The 21,144-nt window shown below is 40.4% G+C and overlaps 1 protein-coding gene across 1 annotated transcript in view; it reads right to left on the reverse strand.

The window, feature by feature from the left end:
* The window catches only part of col14a1 (collagen type XIV alpha 1 chain), a 147,919-nt gene extending 130,141 nt beyond the window's left edge, over positions 1-17,778 (reverse strand). Inside the window, exons 1-4 of the mRNA XM_022753606.1 lie at positions 17,724-17,778; positions 15,991-16,107; positions 10,986-11,129; positions 10,106-10,201 (exon numbers count right to left, since the gene is read on the reverse strand). Of these exons, the coding sequence (XP_022609327.1) occupies positions 10,106-10,201; positions 10,986-11,129; positions 15,991-16,107; positions 17,724-17,778 (412 nt within the window). The remainder of the gene's footprint in view (positions 1-10,105; positions 10,202-10,985; positions 11,130-15,990; positions 16,108-17,723) is intronic.
* Positions 17,779-21,144: the final 3,366 nt, after the last annotated feature.

Consider the following 21,144-nt stretch of genomic DNA (forward strand, 5'->3'; position numbering starts at 1 on the left):
TTCATACCGAAGGCTTAGAACAGCTTAAGCTGTTTTAGCTTACCAGGCTGTGCCTCTGCAAAAAACACTGGTGCTACACAAGAGCTTGAAAACAACATTTTCTTTGTTTTTATTGGCTTGTTTATTCAATCAAGAGACAGGCAGCAGATTGATACACCTGCCGTTTGCTCAGTGGCCCTCAGAACAACTCAGACAAACTCAGCCAGGAGCAAACATTCATATTCATCTGTGAGTCCTGTCGGCCCACACTACGTGGGTGTGTGAGTGTGTGTGTATGTGTGTGTGAGAGAGAGAGAGAGAGAGAGAGAGAGAGAGAGAGAGAGAGAGAGAGAGAGACAGAGAGAGCGTATATGTGTGTGTACGTAGTGTGATCCGGTGAGTTTTAAGGTGTAATCCGACAGCTGTTGTCAGACAGTTTGTGTCGTTCCACCAGAGACCTTTCCTTGCTTGGCCTCCTGATCTTTAATCCACTGTCTTGTTGTAGGCTGCATCGCTGAACACACAGCCGTTCTGACAGAACAGACGCTGTATGTATGCTGAAAGCAACACATGGCCTCTCTACCTCTCTGCTTGTTTCTCCATCTCTACCTGTCTCTGTTTGCCTTGCCTTGCTCTTTTCTTTCTGTTTGTCTTCCTCTAATCTCTGTCTGGTACACACATACACACTCACAAACACACACTTGTTGAACTGTGTGGGCTTCTATTTCGAAAGCTGAGCCCCTCTTATCATATCTGGTTATTTTTTAGCTCCATGCACACATGGTAAGAACTAAAGAGATGGGTGTGGCTCTTGAACTAGGCGTTTTGTGTCGCTATATAATACAATACTGGCTTAATTATTAATTCTACAGAAGGGAGAGTTTGCATGCTAGCCCCCCCCCCCCATCTCTCCTCACCTCTGTTTCCATCTTTTAGTTCGTCTTAGTCAAACACAGGCTACCATTTGTTTGACCGATGTATACATTTATCAACTCAAGCCAAAGTAACTATAAGCATAAATAAGCCAGGAAACTGTGTAAGGAGGACTTACTGCAACTAAACTACTTATTATGAGCCACTGGAAAATCATGGAAATTTATGCAAAACAGAGCTATGGTTTGCCTGTATTCCACAAATGATACAATGTCTTTTTAACCAGAAGCCTCTAAGTAAAGAATGAGCCTCGCTTCAAAATAGGGGGATGTGGTTAATTTTGCCAACCTAAAAGAATATTTTCTGTCATTTCAAAATAAAGTTCAAGGTCTGATACGCTTTGTCAACCACAAAGTTTAAACACAGAGGATCACAAGAGGCGGGAGAGCAGAAAGGAGAACAAGGAGGAGTGGACGGTAAGAAAAGGTCAAGTCAGGTCAGGCAGTAAAACAAAGTTGAGAGATAAAATGAGGGGAAAACAGAATAAAGACGGGATGAAGAGGCAAAGAGCATAAATGTGTCATAAAAAGACAGAGGTAGTGCAGAGGTAAAAAAAAACAAAAAAACAACTACAATGAATAAACAGCAGGACAGGAAACTTATGAAAAACAGAAATTAATTCAAGTTACTTAATTGAATAAACTTCTGATGAAACACATCAGTTGTCAAGCTGGGTATTTGTTTCTTCGAGCAGGTTCTTCTACAATAACCTTAACCCATTGCAGATACTGTATATTCTGTTGCATGCACAGCGCTCTCTGCCTCCGTCCAGACACATTTTCAACTACACTATTGGATAAACTACACCTGGACTTGTTTGTGCAGAAAACAGGGTAAGGCTGCAGAGGCATTGCTCATACCACAGCCACAGAATAGTACAGCGTGGCATAACTTGTCTTTGCAGCCATGAGGGAACAGAAACTATGGCAGGGGAAAATCAGAGAGGAAGTGAATGCTAATTATCCTAATTGACCTCTGCACTTAAGGAGTCCTTGCCACTAACGACCGAAATGCCATTAGCACATCCACACACACATGAACTTGTTAACCACTGTCATACAATTAGCTCAACTCAGCCATGAACTCCCGCTCTTAATCGAGGACAAGGACAGAAGTCTGGCTACCACAGAGACCACACACACACACAGTTGTCCAAGTGAGCAATGGCTGATCTGCTCCCAAGTCTCTGAACATACATCCGACATGTGTTAGGATGATATTTCTTTACTTCCTTTCAACAGGAATAATTCAGTAGTTGGCGAATGTCCAAGACAAAATGTAAAACACAACTCGCGATGATGGAAAAAGCGTTTAGTGAAATGAGACAAATGGAGACGAAGTGTGCATTTCTGGAGGACATTTACCTGAGATCGCTCTTTGTCACCTCACTTTTCATTTCAGTTTATTTTAATAGTTTCTCTTTAAACACTCTCCTTACTTTGCCCTTCATGCTGCTCATATTCAAACTGTGCATTTTTACATCATCTGCGAATCACGTCCACAACATTAATTTTAACTTTCTTGGAACCTTTCATGCTTTTAGCCATGACATACATGTCTGGCTCTGGCTCTCAAATGGAAAGAACTGATGTAATGTTAAGAGGCATTCAAAGGAACTGATAACTCACCAGTCAGCTGACTGGGCTGCATATATTCACTGTATTTGTCTCCTTTCATTTGCGGTATCGGTTTTGGCCTCCTCACTCAGTCTGTTCAGTTATTTGTCAGCTTAGTGACACATCTCTGTGGCCACAAACCTTTGACATCTCGTGTAGCCACTGAGCATCACATTGACTGATTGGTGAAGGCTAGGAATTAAATTAAATGTGGGCCAAAAGGCGCAAAGACAGAGGGAGTCTATAACTGCTAATTCTGGAGACTAATAAGCCAATAAATAAAGCAAGACACACAGGCACTCATACAGACAAGCGCACATAGCACACGGGCACAGAGATGGAGAGATTTAGAATAAATTAATGTTAAAGCTGGGAATTAACAAGGTGATAAATTTAGAGAGATGAACACACACACACACACGCACACACACACACACACACACACACACACACACACACACACACACACACACACGCGCGCGCACACTTAGCTAGACAGCGCCAGAGCTGAAATAAATGATAATGTTAGGAATTAAAGTTGGCTATAAATACAGAGACCTCGCTCTCCAGGTGTGTATTTGTTAGCCTCTACAGATGTGATGGATAGTCTTTCACTCTCAGAGTGGCGAATGTCAACAGAATCTCATTGGCCTCCAGTTCAACTTCAACTACGTCTGTCCCTTGGGTTCAATCTGTGTGTCTGCTTGTGTGTGTGTGTGTGTGTGTGTGTGTGTGTGTGTGTGTGTGTGTGTGTGTGCTGGTTTCAAGCTTCAGTCAGGGAGTGAGGAAGGCAGCACTCCACTCACATCCTATTAGGTAATATGTATTGAAAGCGGCACCAAAGCATGGAGGAAGGCAGAGGCTTCTGTCCTGTATTGCTCAGTGATCTCCACTTTGTGTGTGTGTGTGCACTCTGATTGCTCTATGTACAAAAGCTAAAACAAAGCAAGTCAACCATTTATTATCTAATCAACCATCAGACATCAAAGTCTATCCAGTTGGTAACTGAACAGTCCTGAAAGTCTTCAGTACCTTTTTATTGATATCTGATATTTTTATTCGGGTGAAGGCAAGAATTTTCACAACAGAGTGCAATTGTTAAAGTTTAGTTTGTTTAAAAATATTTGGCTGTTCCACTGGAATTCACTGTTATTATAAACTATTTCTTTTTGCCTCTGTGGTCCATCCAAAAATGCAGCACTAAGCTTTGACTACCAGAAACCAGTGCTGAATTACAGTATCTGTTAGATCTTTATGGTCTACAGGGCGACAACCATCTGTTTTACTACTGGAGGCTACTGACCCACATTTGTTACAAATACAGTCATTGACACACCTACAGCGCACGCATACGCATACAGATGTCCTCTGATCTAATATTACACAGCTGTCCAAATAATGGCTATTATTTTTGAGGAAACATTGTTCAGGGCCAATTTCCAATGAAAATATATTACTGTGTTGCACAGGGGACGACTAATGGATTTGTTCTTGCTTTGATAAGCAAAACTCAGATATTTATTGTTATTGGCTGCAGCATTCCTCACTGTCTTTGTTTTGAATGAATTGTGGATGAAACCAGCAGCAACTCTTAATACACTAAATAATGGAACAAAAATCTATGGGTTTTAAATTAATATGTGTAGGGCAAAAGAAATTTGCAGAATATTGCTTTTATTGGACAGTTAACAGTAAGGACCAGGAGAGAGAAAGAGAGTCCTCCACCTAAATGACAAAATATGTCGTCTGTCATTGCTCTCCATTACAGAAAAGCTTCATATGAGTGTTTTCTGTTTTTTCTGCTACCTGTTAGGTTTAGGCAACTAGTGTTAGAGATACTTGGTTAAGGTTCAGGATTAACCACGATTACCACGAAACTCTGCTTCTCTATTAGAAACAAAGTCATTAATTCCACGGCCACAACAGGCCACTTGGCAGGAAAATGTGATAGATGTTCTAGTTTTTGTGGTGATAACATTCTCTGCAAGGTCCTCAGAGGATATCTGGATATCTGCAACAAATTTCAAGACAATAGACCAAGAGCTGTTGAGATGTTTGACATAAAAGCAAAAATGTCAACCTTATGTTGGAGCTGCAAAAAAGGTCCTGATCTGATTCACCAGAATTCTTCCTCTTGGGACGATGAATATCTGCACAAAATTGTATGGTTATCTATCATAAATGTATTTGCCAGTCTATAATCACATATAGATATCAAATGTGACTATGAAGAGAACATTGTTTTCCTTACAAGAGAAGCTGTTGAAAACATTCTGGCATAGCTTTCTGTAGGCAATTAACCATGATGGATCGACTGAATGAAGTGAACAAAGATGGCAACCTCATGAAGTAACGTCATTTGGTCCCAGTGTGAAACAACATTACACAGTATTTGCTCTGTCTCATTGTCTGAGACCAGAATGCAGAGTATGTTGATGTTTTGACATTTTGGAATGTGAGAATTAAGTATGAACGTCAAGCACTGAACCTGCCATTTTTTAGTGCAGCCAGTTGATTAAGTAGCCCAGAGAGAGTTTTTTGTTGGCAGAGATAAAACTGACAGAAACAAATGGGAAGTGAAGGTATGAAGAACTTCGCTTGGCATTTCAGCTGACAAGGGGTTGAAATGTTTTTTTCACTCATTATTATTATGTCTCTATTTTTTCATAATTTTGCGGTTATGAGGGCCTGCCTTTACTGTAACTGCCTTTTTTCCCCATACAGTTTGGATTAAATCTGCCTTAACGTTGTAACAAGCAGATTTACAACAATGTCTAGAAATGTCTTTGAGAAATGAATATTTCTATGATAAACGTGAATTGTTTTTAATCAGCGATGAGGTGGATGGAAGAGAAATGAGACCAGTTACTTGTGTGGTTGTGGTCGTTCTGTCCTGTAGTTCTGCAGCAAAAACTTTCTAAATAAACAAATACACTACTCTTATCAGCAGGAAATAGGTCACAAAAAGTGAATATTTAAGACTAAGAGTACAGTTACCTAACCACACGCACACTTCAGTGCTCTCAATGAAGCAGCTTCTCTTTTTCAGTCATCAATCTGCTGGAATATCATTATAGATGTATGGATGATTCAAAACCATGGACATTTTCATAAGGAAAATTGATGTCTTTTCACTGCCTGTCTCTGTTGCTTTATGATTTACCAAATCTGTGTGTATGTGCGTGTGTGTGCGTGCGTGTGCGTGTGTGTGTGTGTCTCTCTCTCCTCCCTTTGAACAGTGTAAAGAAAAAAGCTCCACACATGATACTGTATTTGAGTTTTCAATTATCACTTGTAAAAGGAAACAGTAGGTGTCCTGTGTATTCATAGTAATTACCGGAGGATAAGGCGAATGTGTTTCACAGTAATTATGCTTCTCTGATGTTACTGATGTTACTCATTAAAAAGGAGTACATGAGAAAATAGCTTCGCTGATTTGACAGAGTGATATATCGCCTTATTTAACAGTAGAAAATGACTCAGGCTCAATCGGAAATTTCAAAGATGAATTTGATTCAGCTGTAAATGTGCAAACTATAGAGATGTCCTGTTGCATCACAGTAAACCTGAGTTCTCTCAGATCAGAATGAAGCTTTTGTCTTCTATAATTTGAGCGTTACCTCTATCCTGAACAGTAGTCTTAGTCTTTCAATCATTGTAGCATGCAAAGGTATTTTATCCTGCTTTCCTCTGCAGACAATGACACAGCAAAAAAAAAAAAGTCAGAAAAAGTCAGACACTTCAACTGAGAAACTGATATTCAGGGAGAAAAGGAATTCTCTTCACATCTTCCAGCAGTGAGCAGCTGAATCCGGTGCACAGATCACTGATTGATTTAGAGGCTGTAAAAAAAATGCTTCACTCATCTCTCCCAACTGAGATTTGACTCTGGAGTCCCTGACCGATGATTCGAATCATTGACTTTTAGGGTAGAGAACTGCAAATGACTGACATCAATATGGGAAATCTGGACAGACTCCAAACTACAAACCAAGATAAAATATCCCTTTAAAACCTTTCCTGTTTGCTCAGAGTCAGTCTCAGTCAATGACACCCCTAGAGTAGACAGAAAATTTGTTTCATCTGAAGAACCTGGAACGGAGAGTCTGTACTTAGTTCAGAGCAGTTTGTGTTTATGCTCTGCAAGATTCGGTTAAGTAATTTGTAGAGTATCTTTAGAACAAAAGTGGGTGGCTAAGGTAGTTATTTTGCCGAGAGCGGAGGAAGTTTCCTGACGCTTCCTTTAGATAATGGCCCTCTCCCCTCTACTTTAATCCACCTCACTAATGTGCTCAGAAACACCCATGCACACATGTAGACACACACACACTTGCCAGGATTCTTTTCTTCTCTGAATTTCCTGCATTTTTTTGACCTTGGCTAACCAAGGTAATATGCAAAAACAATACTGATAGTATTTAATGGAGGGAATTTCATATCATTGCAGGTTTTATTATCATTTTTTATTTATAAGCCATCCAAACTCATTAGGTTAAAACTGCTCGAGAGAAGAAGATAACATAAATGGTAGTGTACACATAGCTGGCTAGAGTGCAAAAAGACAGCTGACTTGTCTGAAACACAAACACACACACACATGCACACACACATCAGAGAAGGGATGAGAGTATGAGCCAGCTGTTAATGAAAGGTTTTGTAAACAATCCACCCTGACATAGAAGCGAGCTGATTACTACTCTGGAACAAAGCAGTGATGGAACCGGGTTAGCATTGCTAATACACAGACAGACACAGACACAGACACAGACACAGACACACACACAGAGACTTCATACAACACCATCTCTTTGGAGCACCGTGGGACATTACTATTATCACATAAATACACACAGAGCATGATAAAGAGGGGGGAGAGAGAGAGGCAGTCACATGTTACAGTACAACACAAAAGAGCACCTTCTATTGATCTACTGTGAGACATTATCATCTTCACTACGGTACACAAAGCTGCACACACACACACACACACACACACACACACACAGCACATTCACAGATTCTATTGAAGCACAGCAGGATATTATTATAATCCCCAACAGGTACGAGGCAGAACACCAATCAAGGTCACGTCTGCCGCAGTGAATGGTGAGTGGCTCTGATAACAGCAGACTGAAGGAGATCCAGCTTTATAAATCTACCTACTGACAGGAAGGAAGGGAGGAGGACAGCAAGAGAGAAACAAAGAAGAACATCAAAGATCTAAACCTCTGTGTGCCTGTGTGTGTGTGCCTGTGTGTGTGCCTGTGTCTGTGTCTGTGTCTGTGTCTGTGTGTGTGTGTGTGTGTGTGTGTGTGTGTGTGTGTGTGTGTGTGTGTGTGTGTGTGTGTGTGTGTGTGTGTGTGTGTGTGTGGGAAGGAGAGAGTCATTACTTTACTTCAACAGTCTTTCATTAGTTTTTACTTTATCAAGTTACAGTTTCAGTCTGGGTTCGGTTGCAGTTTAAGTTTCTATTTTGTGATCAAGTGCACTGCAGGCAGGTTCACCGCACGAGCTCACATAAAAGATTCTTGGGATGTGTGTAACCAGATGTGTTGGACCAGAGGCACAGCTGTGAATTTTACCGAAACAATAACAGCCTCAATTCTACTCTAACACATCATGTTGTTTTCTACAGTTGAAGAAAGCACAAATCAAAAGTATATTTGGCTTTCGAAAACACAAAAATAAAAGTCACCGCACAGTTTATGATGCTGAGATTTTACTGCACCACCTGATTTTAATTGCCACAGTGAACCACATAATCAGTCAGTGGAAGCTGAAAACAAATCTGCTGAAATCCCCATCTCTGGTAAAACAACAGGGCAGATTTTACTTATTCATAAAAGTATCACTTTTAGTTTTTTATTGTGTGTCAGCTCATGTTTTAATACGTTTTGTAAGGATGACATAATGCATGATGGTAGTGCACTATTGTCATGGTATGAGGAATCAAATCATTCATTGTATGTAGTGTAGAAACACAATACTGTATACTGCAGGTATGACTATCACACACTATTTATTGTGAATCCAATACACTTCCACAGCCATTTTGACAAGGCACTTTAAGTGTTACCACAGCTTGCCCTCACTATGACATTTGCTTTGCTTTACTATCGATGCGTTTCCATCTCCAGAACCAATTTATTATGTATTCACAGATTCAAAGAAGTGTCTACAAATAAGCTTAATAACATGGCTAATTGCTCAGTGATTCTCTCTCTCTTGTGTGTGTGTGTGTGTGTGTGTGTGTGTGTGTGTGTGTGTGTGTGTATGTGTGTCCCTCTTTCGCTCCATCAGCAACTTTGAAGTGCACATATAGCAAATAAAATTATATTGCAAATAATATAAAAGGGTTGTATTCCCTAAAAATGATGGCATGTAGTAAGCAGTTCAGTGGAGGCTGGACTTTAAACCAGACTCAATTATTGTAACTTCCTGAATATTTCTGAGCCCCGACATTCTTTTAGTGCCCAAAGACCAAATAATAAGTCTGTCTAAAGCCAGTGTACTTAAATAATAAGCATCCTACCACCGAGTAATGAGATTCTCTCTTTGTGTACACATTAGGATACAAAGTTATGGTAACATGTATGGTTGACATTTAAAACTTGTAAAAACAATCACATTCACACATCATCAGCAATTACGATGTCTCAAATTCAGCCACAAGCGTCGTTCAGGTCTGAGTCTGAAAATTACCAGCTACTTTACTTTACTTTACCAGCTGCCTCTCACACACACACACACACACACACACACACACACACACACACACACACACACACACACACACACACACACACACACACACACACAGAGAAAACCATTTTACAAGCGATCAATTATTCCACAGTCAAAGATTCCCCCACTGAACTCACAGTTATGGTAAAAAAATCAACAGATAGAGGACTGTTTCTATGAAAGTGCACTCTCAATCAAGAAAATGAATGCATTCCTTTCTTCTCTCACATTTCACAGAAGTCGAAATGTTAGACATTTAAATATGAGAACATGAATGCTGCCAAATGAAAGAACATCTTGGTTTCAATAACAAACAGACAGTGAGCCAGACGTTCTTGTCAAATTAACATCCACGCAGACACAAGCGAACAGTTTGGGTCACTAATCGTCTAACAGCAGTAGTTACAATATCACTCAGCATTGAGTATGCTAAAGAGTTTCCACAAAGCACCACTGGGAATGATTCACCAGTGAGGTATACATGGTTTTGGCATCTCACTACACCATGTCCGTCTAGGTATTGTTTCAAAAGTTGAGTTTTGCTGTTAACCAGTTGCACATTAACTCTGCATGGGGGAAGCACTTCACAGTCAGATCCAACCGGACATGGACGGTCACCAGACTCTGATTTTTCTGATCTATGGAGCTGGTGTCAGAGACAGCACCAGCGGCTGTTTTTCCTACCTCCAAACATCACTATGGCAACTGACTGGAGGACTCTTTAAGCAACAGTAATACTCAACGCAGTTCACTTTATTTATACGTTTGTGTGAGCACAGGATTTGTGTATAGCCTCCTCTCCTGGAAACAGTATTTGTGTGCATTTGTCCTACCTCCAGAGATCTCGTTGGCATCCTCTGGAGGTACAACTGAATCAGTCAGCCTCTGGGGCTCGGTCTTGTCTCCTCCGTCAGTCTTACCTCTTTCAGCTACAGCAGATAGAACAGATCAATGACATGTTAGCAAAATCCCATAGAATAAAGAGCAGTTATTTTAGAGAGTTCCTTTGCTCTCTGGGTCTACATATGCTAATAAGGAAAGCACATACAGTATATACACAGTAGATACATAGAAAACTCATTAAACTAGAGCAGAACATGGAGAGAATGGAAGATTAAAAGAGCAGAAAATAGACCAGAATATGGTAAAGAAAAGTAGAATATGGCACATCAGAACAAAGCTTATTACAGAGAGCAGCATTACAGAGAGGAGAGGAAGGAAATTAAGAGAAAGGAGGAGAAGAAAGAGGAAAGGAAAGGAAAGGAAAGGAAAGGAAAGGAAAGGAAAGGAAAGGAAAGGAAAGGAAAGGAAAGGAAAAATTAGGAAATATAACAAGAGAAGAAACAGGAGGGGTGGAGAGGAAATGGGAAGACAGGAGGAGAGGAGAAAAAAAAGAAAGGCTAGGAAACAAGAAGACATGAGAGGGGAGGAAACGAGACAGAGGAGTACACTCTTTCATATCAGAACACAGTTTAGAAGAGAGGAAAGGAAGGAGAAGAAACAAGAGGAGAGAACACGAGAAGGCAGAAAAGATTTGAGAGAATAGTATAGTAGTGTAGTGTCAAGTAAAATTGATGACTAGAGTAGTGCAGGGCATAACAGAATAGAGAGGAAGAGTATGGTACAGTAGAGCAGAACAGAGTATGTGGAGCAACACAATACAATACACCAATAGAATAGAATAGAAACAAACAATAATATACATGAACTAACCTTTATGTCTGCCCTGAAGTGGTCTGCTCTGCTCGCTGCCACTGACAGCGATGACATTGACAGTGTAGTCTTTTGAGGGGTTGTAGTCTGTTATTAAGACCTTAGTGTCAGATTTAGACACAATGATCTCCCTCTGCTGACCACCTGACAGAGAGAAGAAGAAGAAGAAGAAGCAGTGGGGCAAAGGTTAGACTTCTGGATATGTTGAGCCAAGTTTTTTCTTTCCTTGTTGCTATATCCAGTTGCTTGGAAGCAAAATATTAGTATTCTCATGACCAAGCCAATATGAAGTTAATTCAGCAGAAGAGCTGATTATCATTCTCCATTCCCAAGACAGGCAAACCTTAGGCTCAAGGTCGAAATATTTTATTCTTTGTTGGATTTCTTTATTTGTGCATGTTTTTGTATTTCTGTCTTTGTAAGAAGCATACTGTGTATTCTCACAAAAATTGTGAAGTGACAAATAAAGAGAAAAAACTCCAAAATTAAGACATTTTTTTTGGTCCCAATTTAAGTCTGATTTTTTGCTGTTTTTTATTTTTAGAGTTACTGGGGGAAGCTTGGAGAAATAATAAAGATTAGAGTTGGTTTTAGGTTTTGGGGTCAGGAAAATACAATTTGTCCCTGAAATAAATTATCGATTCTCCTGAAGGAGCAAGTGTGTGTGTGTGTGTGTGTGTGTGTGTGTGTGTGTGTGTGTGTGTGTGTGTGTGTGTGTGTGTGTGTGTTTGTGTCCTTTTCTCAGCAGTTAATCCCCATCAGGCCAACAAGTCACATTATCACCCCATTGTAATTCTGACCGGACATCAATAAGGTTTGTGTGTGTGTGCTTCCCCAGCTCTTCTGTCCCCTGTCCCTGCAGGGTGATGACTAACAACACTTTTAGGAGAAGGAGATAAATCCTACTGAAGGGGACGGCAGGTCAGGTGGGGTAAATGCATGGATCAGTGCTCACACCACAAACTGGAACCTCAATCTGTGCAGGTCAACCAAACCACTGTCAAATATCAGGACTGAAGTTGAAGGGCAGACATTCACTTGGTCACCATATGACAACTGCTGCAAGCAATAAGAGTGCATGTCTCAGTTTTCTCAGAGCTAAACAATCCTGTTTAAACTTTCCTCACAGTCCTTTCCTGAAATGGATTTATTAGGTAACATCAGTAAGGGATCAAAGAGTTCACCTGCAATTACCTGGTTAGACTTCTCGATGGAAACCACCGGTTCTTATTATTTTCTACACGTGGTGGGTGAATCATCCTCTCTCATTTCTTTCTCAGGCTGAAAGTGTTGAAGAACGCCTAATGTGTGGTGTGAGGCATTAAGACTTAGAGGAATAGTTCAAACTTGTGGGAAATATGTTTATTCAGTTTCTTACTAAGACTTCAATGGAAAGATCAATACTGCTCTCACATGTGTGTGCTAAATATAAAGCCGCCAACAGGTTGTTAGCATAGCTTAGCACAAAAACTGGAAACAAGGGGAAACAGCTACTGTAGCCTAAAGTAAAGTAAAGTAAAGTAAAGTAAATACCCCTACCAGCACCTGAGAAGCTAACAAATTAACACAATGTGTCTCAGTTTCTGGTAATTGTTACAGCAAGTAATTCTCCATAAAGCCACACCCTTCCAGTTTTACATTTCAGTTTGCAGATTACATTAAAACACAGATTTAATCTGCAAACTCCCTGTTATTTAATGAATTTAAGATTGTAGGGTTGATTTTTATACTTTGGACAGAGCCAGTCTAGCAGTTTCCCCCTGCTTCCAGGTTTTATGCTAAGCTAAGATAATCAACTCCTGGCACCAGGAGTGTTGCTGATCTTTTCATCTCTTGGCAAAAAAGCAGATAAGTGTATTTCCCCAAATGTTGAACTACTCATTTAAAGTAGTTAAAAGTCTTAGAAATTTGCTTTCCTGTGGCCAAGGACTGAAGCTGAAACAACATAAATGCTGATCACATTTATTTCCATGATATCCAAACTGCTTGCATGTGGGATGACTCATTTGTGGAAAACTCATTAAAATCATTATCTCCCCATATTAAGTTTAATTAAGAAGATTTTAGAAGATTATAGCAAAGAACTGATCCTTTACTTGTTTTCAGAGCTGCAGTCAGAATCATTTTAAAACAGAATAAATATAAAAGGTTGGCAGGAATCTCATGGCATCCTGCATAACAAGAATGCTTCAGCACAAATGCATAACAGACCTGGTTTAACCATTAGAAAGCAAACACAGCCATGTTGTTTGTCTTTATACTGGTCAACAAAATGCATTTAAGGCAAAAATAATTTACAAAAAAGACATAATTAAAATCAAACACTGACTTCACCATAGTCTGATCAATTATAGAATAAATATAGTATGGTCATGCACATGATTTAAAAAAAAACCTGTATACCCCAACCTTCAAATCCTGCCCACTGTCTGCCTTGTGTCCTGGGACCTCCTCTGCCACCAGATATCACAGTTTCAGTCACATTCCTCAGTCATTCCATGTTTAACCATTTTCAGAGTCAAACTTTAATGATATGACATCAGCCTTGCCCTTGTGAAAGGTGACACATCCTTCCAGTGGTCCTGGGACCCAGTTCAACTGTAGCATTAGCATTGTTTAGCATCTATTTACAGGTAGCATTGGCAGCCAGGATTGACCCTCAAAGCACCAGGTGCTGCTGATTTTTTTGTGGGTCGGTTAAGCAGATGTACATTTACCAAAACAGCTAGTTAGTCTACACTAAATAAACAGCTGTTAATGCTAACATTGGCTATGTAGCAGTAGCAAAAACTTACATATAGCACCTTTAAAGAGCAACACACATTTGTTACCTGAAGTCCCAGCGCCACTGATGTTATGCAGCTGTTTTTGCAGAATCTCAAAACAGTCAGTGATTTTTGCGATTTGTGGATCCATCCGTCATTAACAGTTTGAAGCTGTTAGCATAAATTCAACGAGCATAAGTGAATCACCAGTGACCCCACTTACCACCAGTGTGTAGGAAACTCGTTATTCTGATTGGCTGTCTACATTTTCCAAGCCAGACGATACGGCAAAGGAAAACTTGTTTACACAAAGTTAAAAATGTCATAAGTTAGTGTGAATAGTTAAAATGTGTTATGATGAACTAACTTGTGTACTCATGACCACCAACTCCAGACAGACTTTGCAAAACAACACCAAAGTGCTGCAACTGTCTGCACATTTATGTACACTTCCCAGTAGGCTGCTGTAGGTTCTACTGTCTATTTTAAACGTCAGACATCACAACTGGTATCCAGAAACCAATTATTATGCAACCAATTACTTGCAGCAACATTGTAACAATACATTGCAGTTGCATACAGTAAAAACTGGACTTTTTTTTCTGCTGGGTTTGGCTTCATCTCCACTGAGATTTAAAAGAGTAAATATAGACATCTGGCACTCATAGCTAACACACAAATATGCAAGTACACACAGACACAACCCACACGATTTGAATTTCAGAATTGTTGGCAAGCTATAGAACAGACTTCGAATAAGTGCTTATTTTAGCTTAATTCATGCACTGTCATAAAATACAAAAAAATAAAACCATTGGAAAGAAAAACAGAGGCTAAAGTTAAAACAATTTTTGATGCAATGAGACATGGGCTACTATGCCTACAAGGGTACAAGCTGATAATGGGGAAAAAATTGAGAGGGACAGTGTTTTAAAGAAAAAAAACTCAGCAAGTCATTTTGTTGGCAAAAATGAGACATCTTCTTCGACCTTAAACCTGAATCCTTTTCCAGCTGCTCTTTGGTTGCTCTTTTACAAAAACTTTGAGGGGGAAAAAGAACATTATGTCGAACCAAAAGGTTAGCTGCCACTCTGACAGCATCTTTTGTGATATAAGATGGTGTTTAGAGTCTCAGCAAAATGATTTCAGCCAGTGTTAACAACCTTAACTATGCCTATTGGTCACTTCCTCTGACTCAGACAAACTACGGGGCAAATGAGACAAGACATCAGGTCACAGAGCAGGTATTTGTGTGCTCATCCTTCTTTTCATCAAAGAAGACGTTATTAACCAAATTGTGTATGGATACACTAAGGATGCTGTTAAAGTCCAATTTCGTACTGAATTTGCTGAATGCCTACTGCTGCACTCTTTCCTGAGAGGAAAGGGTCATAAATTTCAGTTTTTGTTATTTTCAGCTGTCGGAGGCAGCAAGAAATTGTCAGACGAGGCGGTTCTCGCAAAGGGTTGTTTGCGACAAACAAGTTCTATGTTAGAGAGTGCTTATTCAGTCGTACTTGTTCATTCTTACAATGCCTGCAAAGGAACCGTCTGCAGCACAGCACAGCATTAATACAGAACAAATGCAGGCAGTGGTGCGGCAATAGTTAAGGAACTGATGTAAGAGGAGGTGTATGATTGTGAAGGTAGGTGCACTGTGATAACATGAAAAAGGAGATGACAGTGGTAATTACAGTGATTACTGACTACACTGTCCATGCCCAGAAAGAGACAAGGCCATGCCCCGTGTCTGCACAGTGATCAGCTCCTGACAGAAGCAGGATAAAAGCAGGATGTCAGGCGTCCATCATGGTCACAATGCCACACGGTGAAAATGCTGTTTAATTCTGAATGAATGACTACAATTGCTGCCGCTGTCACTCAGCTGTTCTGGACTGAACTCCATCATGAGTCAATGTAGGTCCTTCTGTCCTATGTTCCTATCAGTCCCATTTCCAAATCTGCTGACAGGCTCCACCTATGCAGCAAAAACACTCCTTTGTCTCAAACTTGGCAGAGGTGCAGGACAAACTTCGAGTCCCCCATATCTCTCAAGAGTGTAATCCCTTCAAAGGAGCTTTGATAAGAAGTAAATTACATAATCCTTCCTGACAGACAGAAAATCCAAGTCATGATGGGATCCTCCCCCCAAAAATTCAAAGTCAAGTCTCACTTCTTTTCAGTATTTTCTCTGCATGTGTGTGTTCTGCGTGTGTCTCTGTACAGCAAAATCATCCTACCTGGTATACTGTTGTAGAGGAACAGATAGCTGTCAAAGTCTCCTTTGGGCTCCTTCCATGAGACAAGGAGTTTGCTTGGGCTCAGCACCTTGAAACGCAGCCTCCTTGGAGCTGGAACTGAAAATACAATTAACCATATTTAAATCGGCTTCAATAAAGCCAGGGAATTGATTTGAAATAAATAACACACTGCTGAAAGAAAATGGTTTTAATTAAAAATATCCCAGCCACCAATCAACACATGTTAACATGACAAGAAGCCAATAGTTATGTGAAACCCAGATACACCACCAAGACCGCAAAATCTACCACAAATCAAAGTGACTCAAACAGAGAAATGAATAAATGGATGGACGAAAAGACAGAGAGAGGGCTGAGTGAGTTTCACTTTTGAAGTTCCCGCAAAAATTATGAGAGCAACACATAAAGCAGGTCAATATGGCATGCAGCTCAGTTTTAATTTGCTTCAGCTCAAAACAGCATGAAAAAGGTTTAAAACGGCACAGATTTAGATGAAACTACTTCCAGTCAAATTCTCTTCATAAGGTACATTCAAAAGAAAGTTTGTACAAGGACGGATGATTTAAAAAAAAAACAAAATAAAAAAACACAGGGGCTTTTACCTGTGCTAGTGTGTGTGTGTGTATGTGTGTCTGTGTGCAGATTTCTGATCTATACTGCATCGTGGAGAAATAAATGGCGTACAGTGGGTTCCTCAGGAGCTCGCTGTTCCTTCCAGCTCTCTGTCAGTGAAAACAGATCTGCAGAGTCCAGTTAAAAATGGTGACAGCAGCCATTCTCCACATTTGTCTGTGCAGTCTGTGGCTTCTTACAAAAAGTGGTAGAGAAGCAGAAGAGAATTTGACTGTTGACAGACAAGAACGCACAGCGGCAACACAGCAAGCAAGAGAGACCACAATGTAGCATCGTGGAATACTACAAATTCACCTCAGATGAGAACAAAAGTCACTGGCATAAACTTTATGTCTGCGACACATATCACCATTTCACCGTTTTGCTTTATTGTTCTATGTTAGTTTATATGCACAAGGAATTCACCACAATCCACTGGTGTTTAATATTTTTCTACGTTTCTATAAATGAGCGGACACTGTCATCTATAAGTCTGATGACACGGCCGATGTAGAGCCTCTTTACCTGTCAGCACTCTTTAAAAACAAGGCAAACTGGATGTGCTCAAAAGAGATCTGACGTGCACTCAAATAACTCTGGGGTCATATAGTAGATGGAGTCGCAAAAGATTTGTAAGACTGATGCATTAATTTTTTTTATTACTTTGTAATAAAAACTGAATAGGTTTTAAATAAATCCCAATTTCTCTGTCATCATTTGGAACTCCATCCTCTATTTTACTTGTAACTGTGAAGAGAAATATAACTGAGAAAACCTGACATGTTTTGACTAATACCCCCCACTGGATGCATATCAGTCCCAGAAAGAACTTGCGGGAATCTGTAAGTGGAGAACCAGAGTAAAACTCTGTGCCTAGAGAATAATAATAATGAACTACAATTTTAAAAGTCAAAGAATCCCTTTAAGAATAAAGTTTGAATGACCTCAGAGATTAACCCAAATTAGTGATCCTTCAGTGTACAGACACAGACGCTGCTCTGTCAGATACAGGAGTGAGTGCAGACATGTAAAGACTGTACATCAGGCATTTAGGAGAGAGAGCATCTACAGAGAAAAGAGGTGATATGATGTTGACGAACCTGAGGTGTACTGTGCAGGATTTTCACTTGCTGATGAGGACAGACATCGAGACATCAAGTCAAGGCACTCTTTTCCTGAAGTGCTTTATATTGTTGGTGGAAAAGTCAGAAGTGTGGAGCTCAGCTTGGTTAACTACCACTTCACGGTTACCTCTACTTACTCATCATGAGTAATTATTGTAAAAAATAGTTTCTTGGGTAATTTCTTTCCTGGTTATACAACAAATAAGTGATTACATGTAACTTTATTGTTCAAGTTTGTCCTTCACGTTTGTGAAGAACAAACGTTTGTGAGGCTTGAGACAGACTTTTAGGCTATATCTAAGAAAGGCAAAACAAAAAGTATCAAAATTTAGGTCAAGCTGGGACAAGAAAAATTATGAACTGAAGATTCAGTCCACTTTTGTTATCAGAAATATGCTAGTATGCTTATTATCTAGTTGAATCAGACACAACTCTCCTTCCAAACATCCTTAAAATTTTAGTCATGGTATTACCTCACAAGTTAATGTCAAGTCCCAACTTTTCTGGAAGCCAAAAAAAAAACAACTCAAAAACAGAATCCAGTCTCAAGTTGCCAAACGAGGACAACATCTTGAACTTCTCATCACCAGATCTTCTGATGCTGCTTGATCGTATTGCAGAGACACAGTGCAGCACTTCACAGTTTTCCATTTTGCTCACTCCTTTCAAATGCTCAAAATGCATAGGATGAAACGGTATAATTACACCACACAATAAGAATCTATGAATAATTTAAGTCTGTGATAAAGCTGGGTAGATTATTACCCTGGTATCATTGAGTGTGTGCTTGATAGTAGGTGAATTGAGTTGGCAGACAGGGTACTAATAACCAGGTGAAAATTGCCCTGAATAACTTGATCTTTGCTTTGCATGTCAATGAACACACACACACACACACACACACACACACACACACACACACACACACACACACACACACACACACACACACACAGAAATACACACGCACCCACTGATTTTTAATAGAAAACTGTTGTAAAAATGTATAGGCCGACCGTGACTCTCTCCTATGCTGTGAATGCATGTCAAGGTCTATTAGACGGAGGCAATTCCTGATACAGCAGCTATGATTAATGAATATGGACGGTATAGGTCCAATAGCTGTGGATGCTGACAGAACATGGGGGTCTCTGATATAAATTACCTCTCACTAACCGCCACGTCTGTTCTTGTTTACCCCTGTACAGCCATAAATATCATCCAGGAGCTCAACATTTCACACACACTCTCTCTCTGAATCGAAGTGCCAAGACGCTTTTGTGAAACACATTAGACATCCACTCTCTGTATCTCACAATAAAATACTTTGTGGAATTACTGTAGAAACCCTGGCAAGATAGCTTAAACTCTCCCCTAAATTTACAGAGCGTATACGTATCCACGTATAGTGCAACGGTATATCACATAAACCAGAGCCATTTATCTGAAAGAGTTGCACCAGCAGAGTCAGCGAGCCCACAAGAGCTCCTTGTATGCAAGCTTCTTGCCAGGTAGTAAATGCAACTCCAGCCATTTGGCAGAACTTTTGCGACTACTGCTAAGCAACAACTTTTAGCTCCAGTAAATAGTCTGAGTCACTGAAAAAAAATTACAAACCCAGAGAGCCAGAAAATTATAGAAATCCCTTCTTAAATGATATTTAACACGTCCTCGCCTCATGCAGCTGAACCTTAATTCAAAGGGTCTAATTTGAAGCATGAACTTGAGTAATCTCCTGACTCTGTAGGGAGTGTAAACCAGAAAAGTCTTTTAACTGGCGGCCCAGTATGAACTGGAATTATCTGGGTTAAGGCGATACAAGCACAGCTTGACGCCCCAGTTTGAGAAGGGATGCCTCTTCCCAGGATTAGCAGCAGAGAAAGCTAGCAGGGACTCCTGATGGATGAGTAAATGCTCGCTGTCCAATCCTCTGCTTCACTTCATCTCCTCTCTCCATCCCTCCCGTCGTTCCTTGTCTCTGGTTCAACTTCTGCAAGCTTCTTCCCATCTCCTGGTTTGGCTCACTAGCCCTGCTCCATGTTGGCTCCCTTTCATCTTGTTTCTCTCATCTGCAATCCCTTCTCTTCCTCCTCGTCCCTTCTTCTCACTTTTCTTTCTTTCTTTCTTTCTTTCTTATTTCTTTCCTCAACAATCTCTCAAATCCAACTTCCATTCGACTCCACTTCATGTCTTTCCCTTGTCTTCTCTGAGCTTTCTGGCTTTTCTCAATCTTTCTATTTATTGCCAGTTGCCTCTTTCCTTCTGTCTCCATCCCCTCCTCACCTCTCCTTAACCTCCTTTTTCCCCTCTCATTCCCATCATCTTTCGCTCATCCCCTTCTCTCCATCCACTTTCTCCTCCTATTGTCTCCCCTTCTCCTCCTTTCCATCATGCTTTGATTCTTCCCCCCACTTCCCGTCTTTTCCTTCATCTTCTCTCTCCCACTCTTCCTTCCCCTTCATTTCCCCCGTTTTAATTCGTTGTTTTCCTCCTCCTCTCTCCAGATTAGCCCAATACCGACTCCACTGCCAGTATTCAAGCGACAGTGGCTTCACTAATACTCAGGATTTATGGATGACAACTGCTGGGTTGCACTGTCACCACAAGATAGCTACCGTACTGTACGTGAGGGAGATGAGGGAACTGTGTGTGTGTGTGTGTGTGTGTGTGTGTATGTATGGTGCCTATTCAGCGCTGCAGCACGCGTCGTTTGATGTGGTCGTTGTCTCGTTGCTACAAGAACTCTTCTGCTCACCGAGATAGCACTTAACCCAAATCCACTCCTTTTCTCTCCACCTCTCTGCTCTTTTTATCTCCTCTGCTGCTCTCATGGAACACTCCTCTCTTTTATCACATCTCTTCTTCTTATCCAGGGGTTTAAACTCTCTTCCCTCCTCTCCTCCTCTTTCCTTGTCTTCACCTCTGCTCTTTTATCCTATCTTCTCCTCTTCTGCACTCTTCCACTCCTCTCCTTTAGTGGCTTAACGCCTTTTTTCTGTCTTTTATCACTTTACCTGTGTAAGTGATGCCTTTTTCCCTCAACACTTATCTCTCTGCTGCATTGTGCACACACTGTTTGTGTGTGTGTGTGTGTGTGTGTGTGTGTGTGTGTGTGTGTGATCTCTCTTAAGGTCTTGCTGAATATTAAGAGTCTGCTGGATGATCCCTCCTCATGTGCAGTCTAAAGCTATAACATTCTGCATGCCTGCCAACCAGCGGTGAAAGAAAATATCACCATGAAATCCTAACTAGGTTAATTCTGCACGGTTGCGGTGATTGACATCAAACAAGGATGAAATATTAAATACCAGAATATGCTATTCTAACACACACCATTTCAAGGTCTGGTTAATATGTTGGGAAGTCATTAAATTCTGTATTCAAAGGATAATTCCGA

The sequence above is a fragment of the Seriola dumerili genome, unplaced genomic scaffold, assembly GCF_002260705.1.
Source record: "Seriola dumerili isolate Sdu_G_001 unplaced genomic scaffold, Sdu_1.0 BDQW01000191.1, whole genome shotgun sequence".
In the NCBI taxonomy this organism is placed as follows: domain Eukaryota; kingdom Metazoa; phylum Chordata; class Actinopteri; order Carangiformes; family Carangidae; genus Seriola; species Seriola dumerili.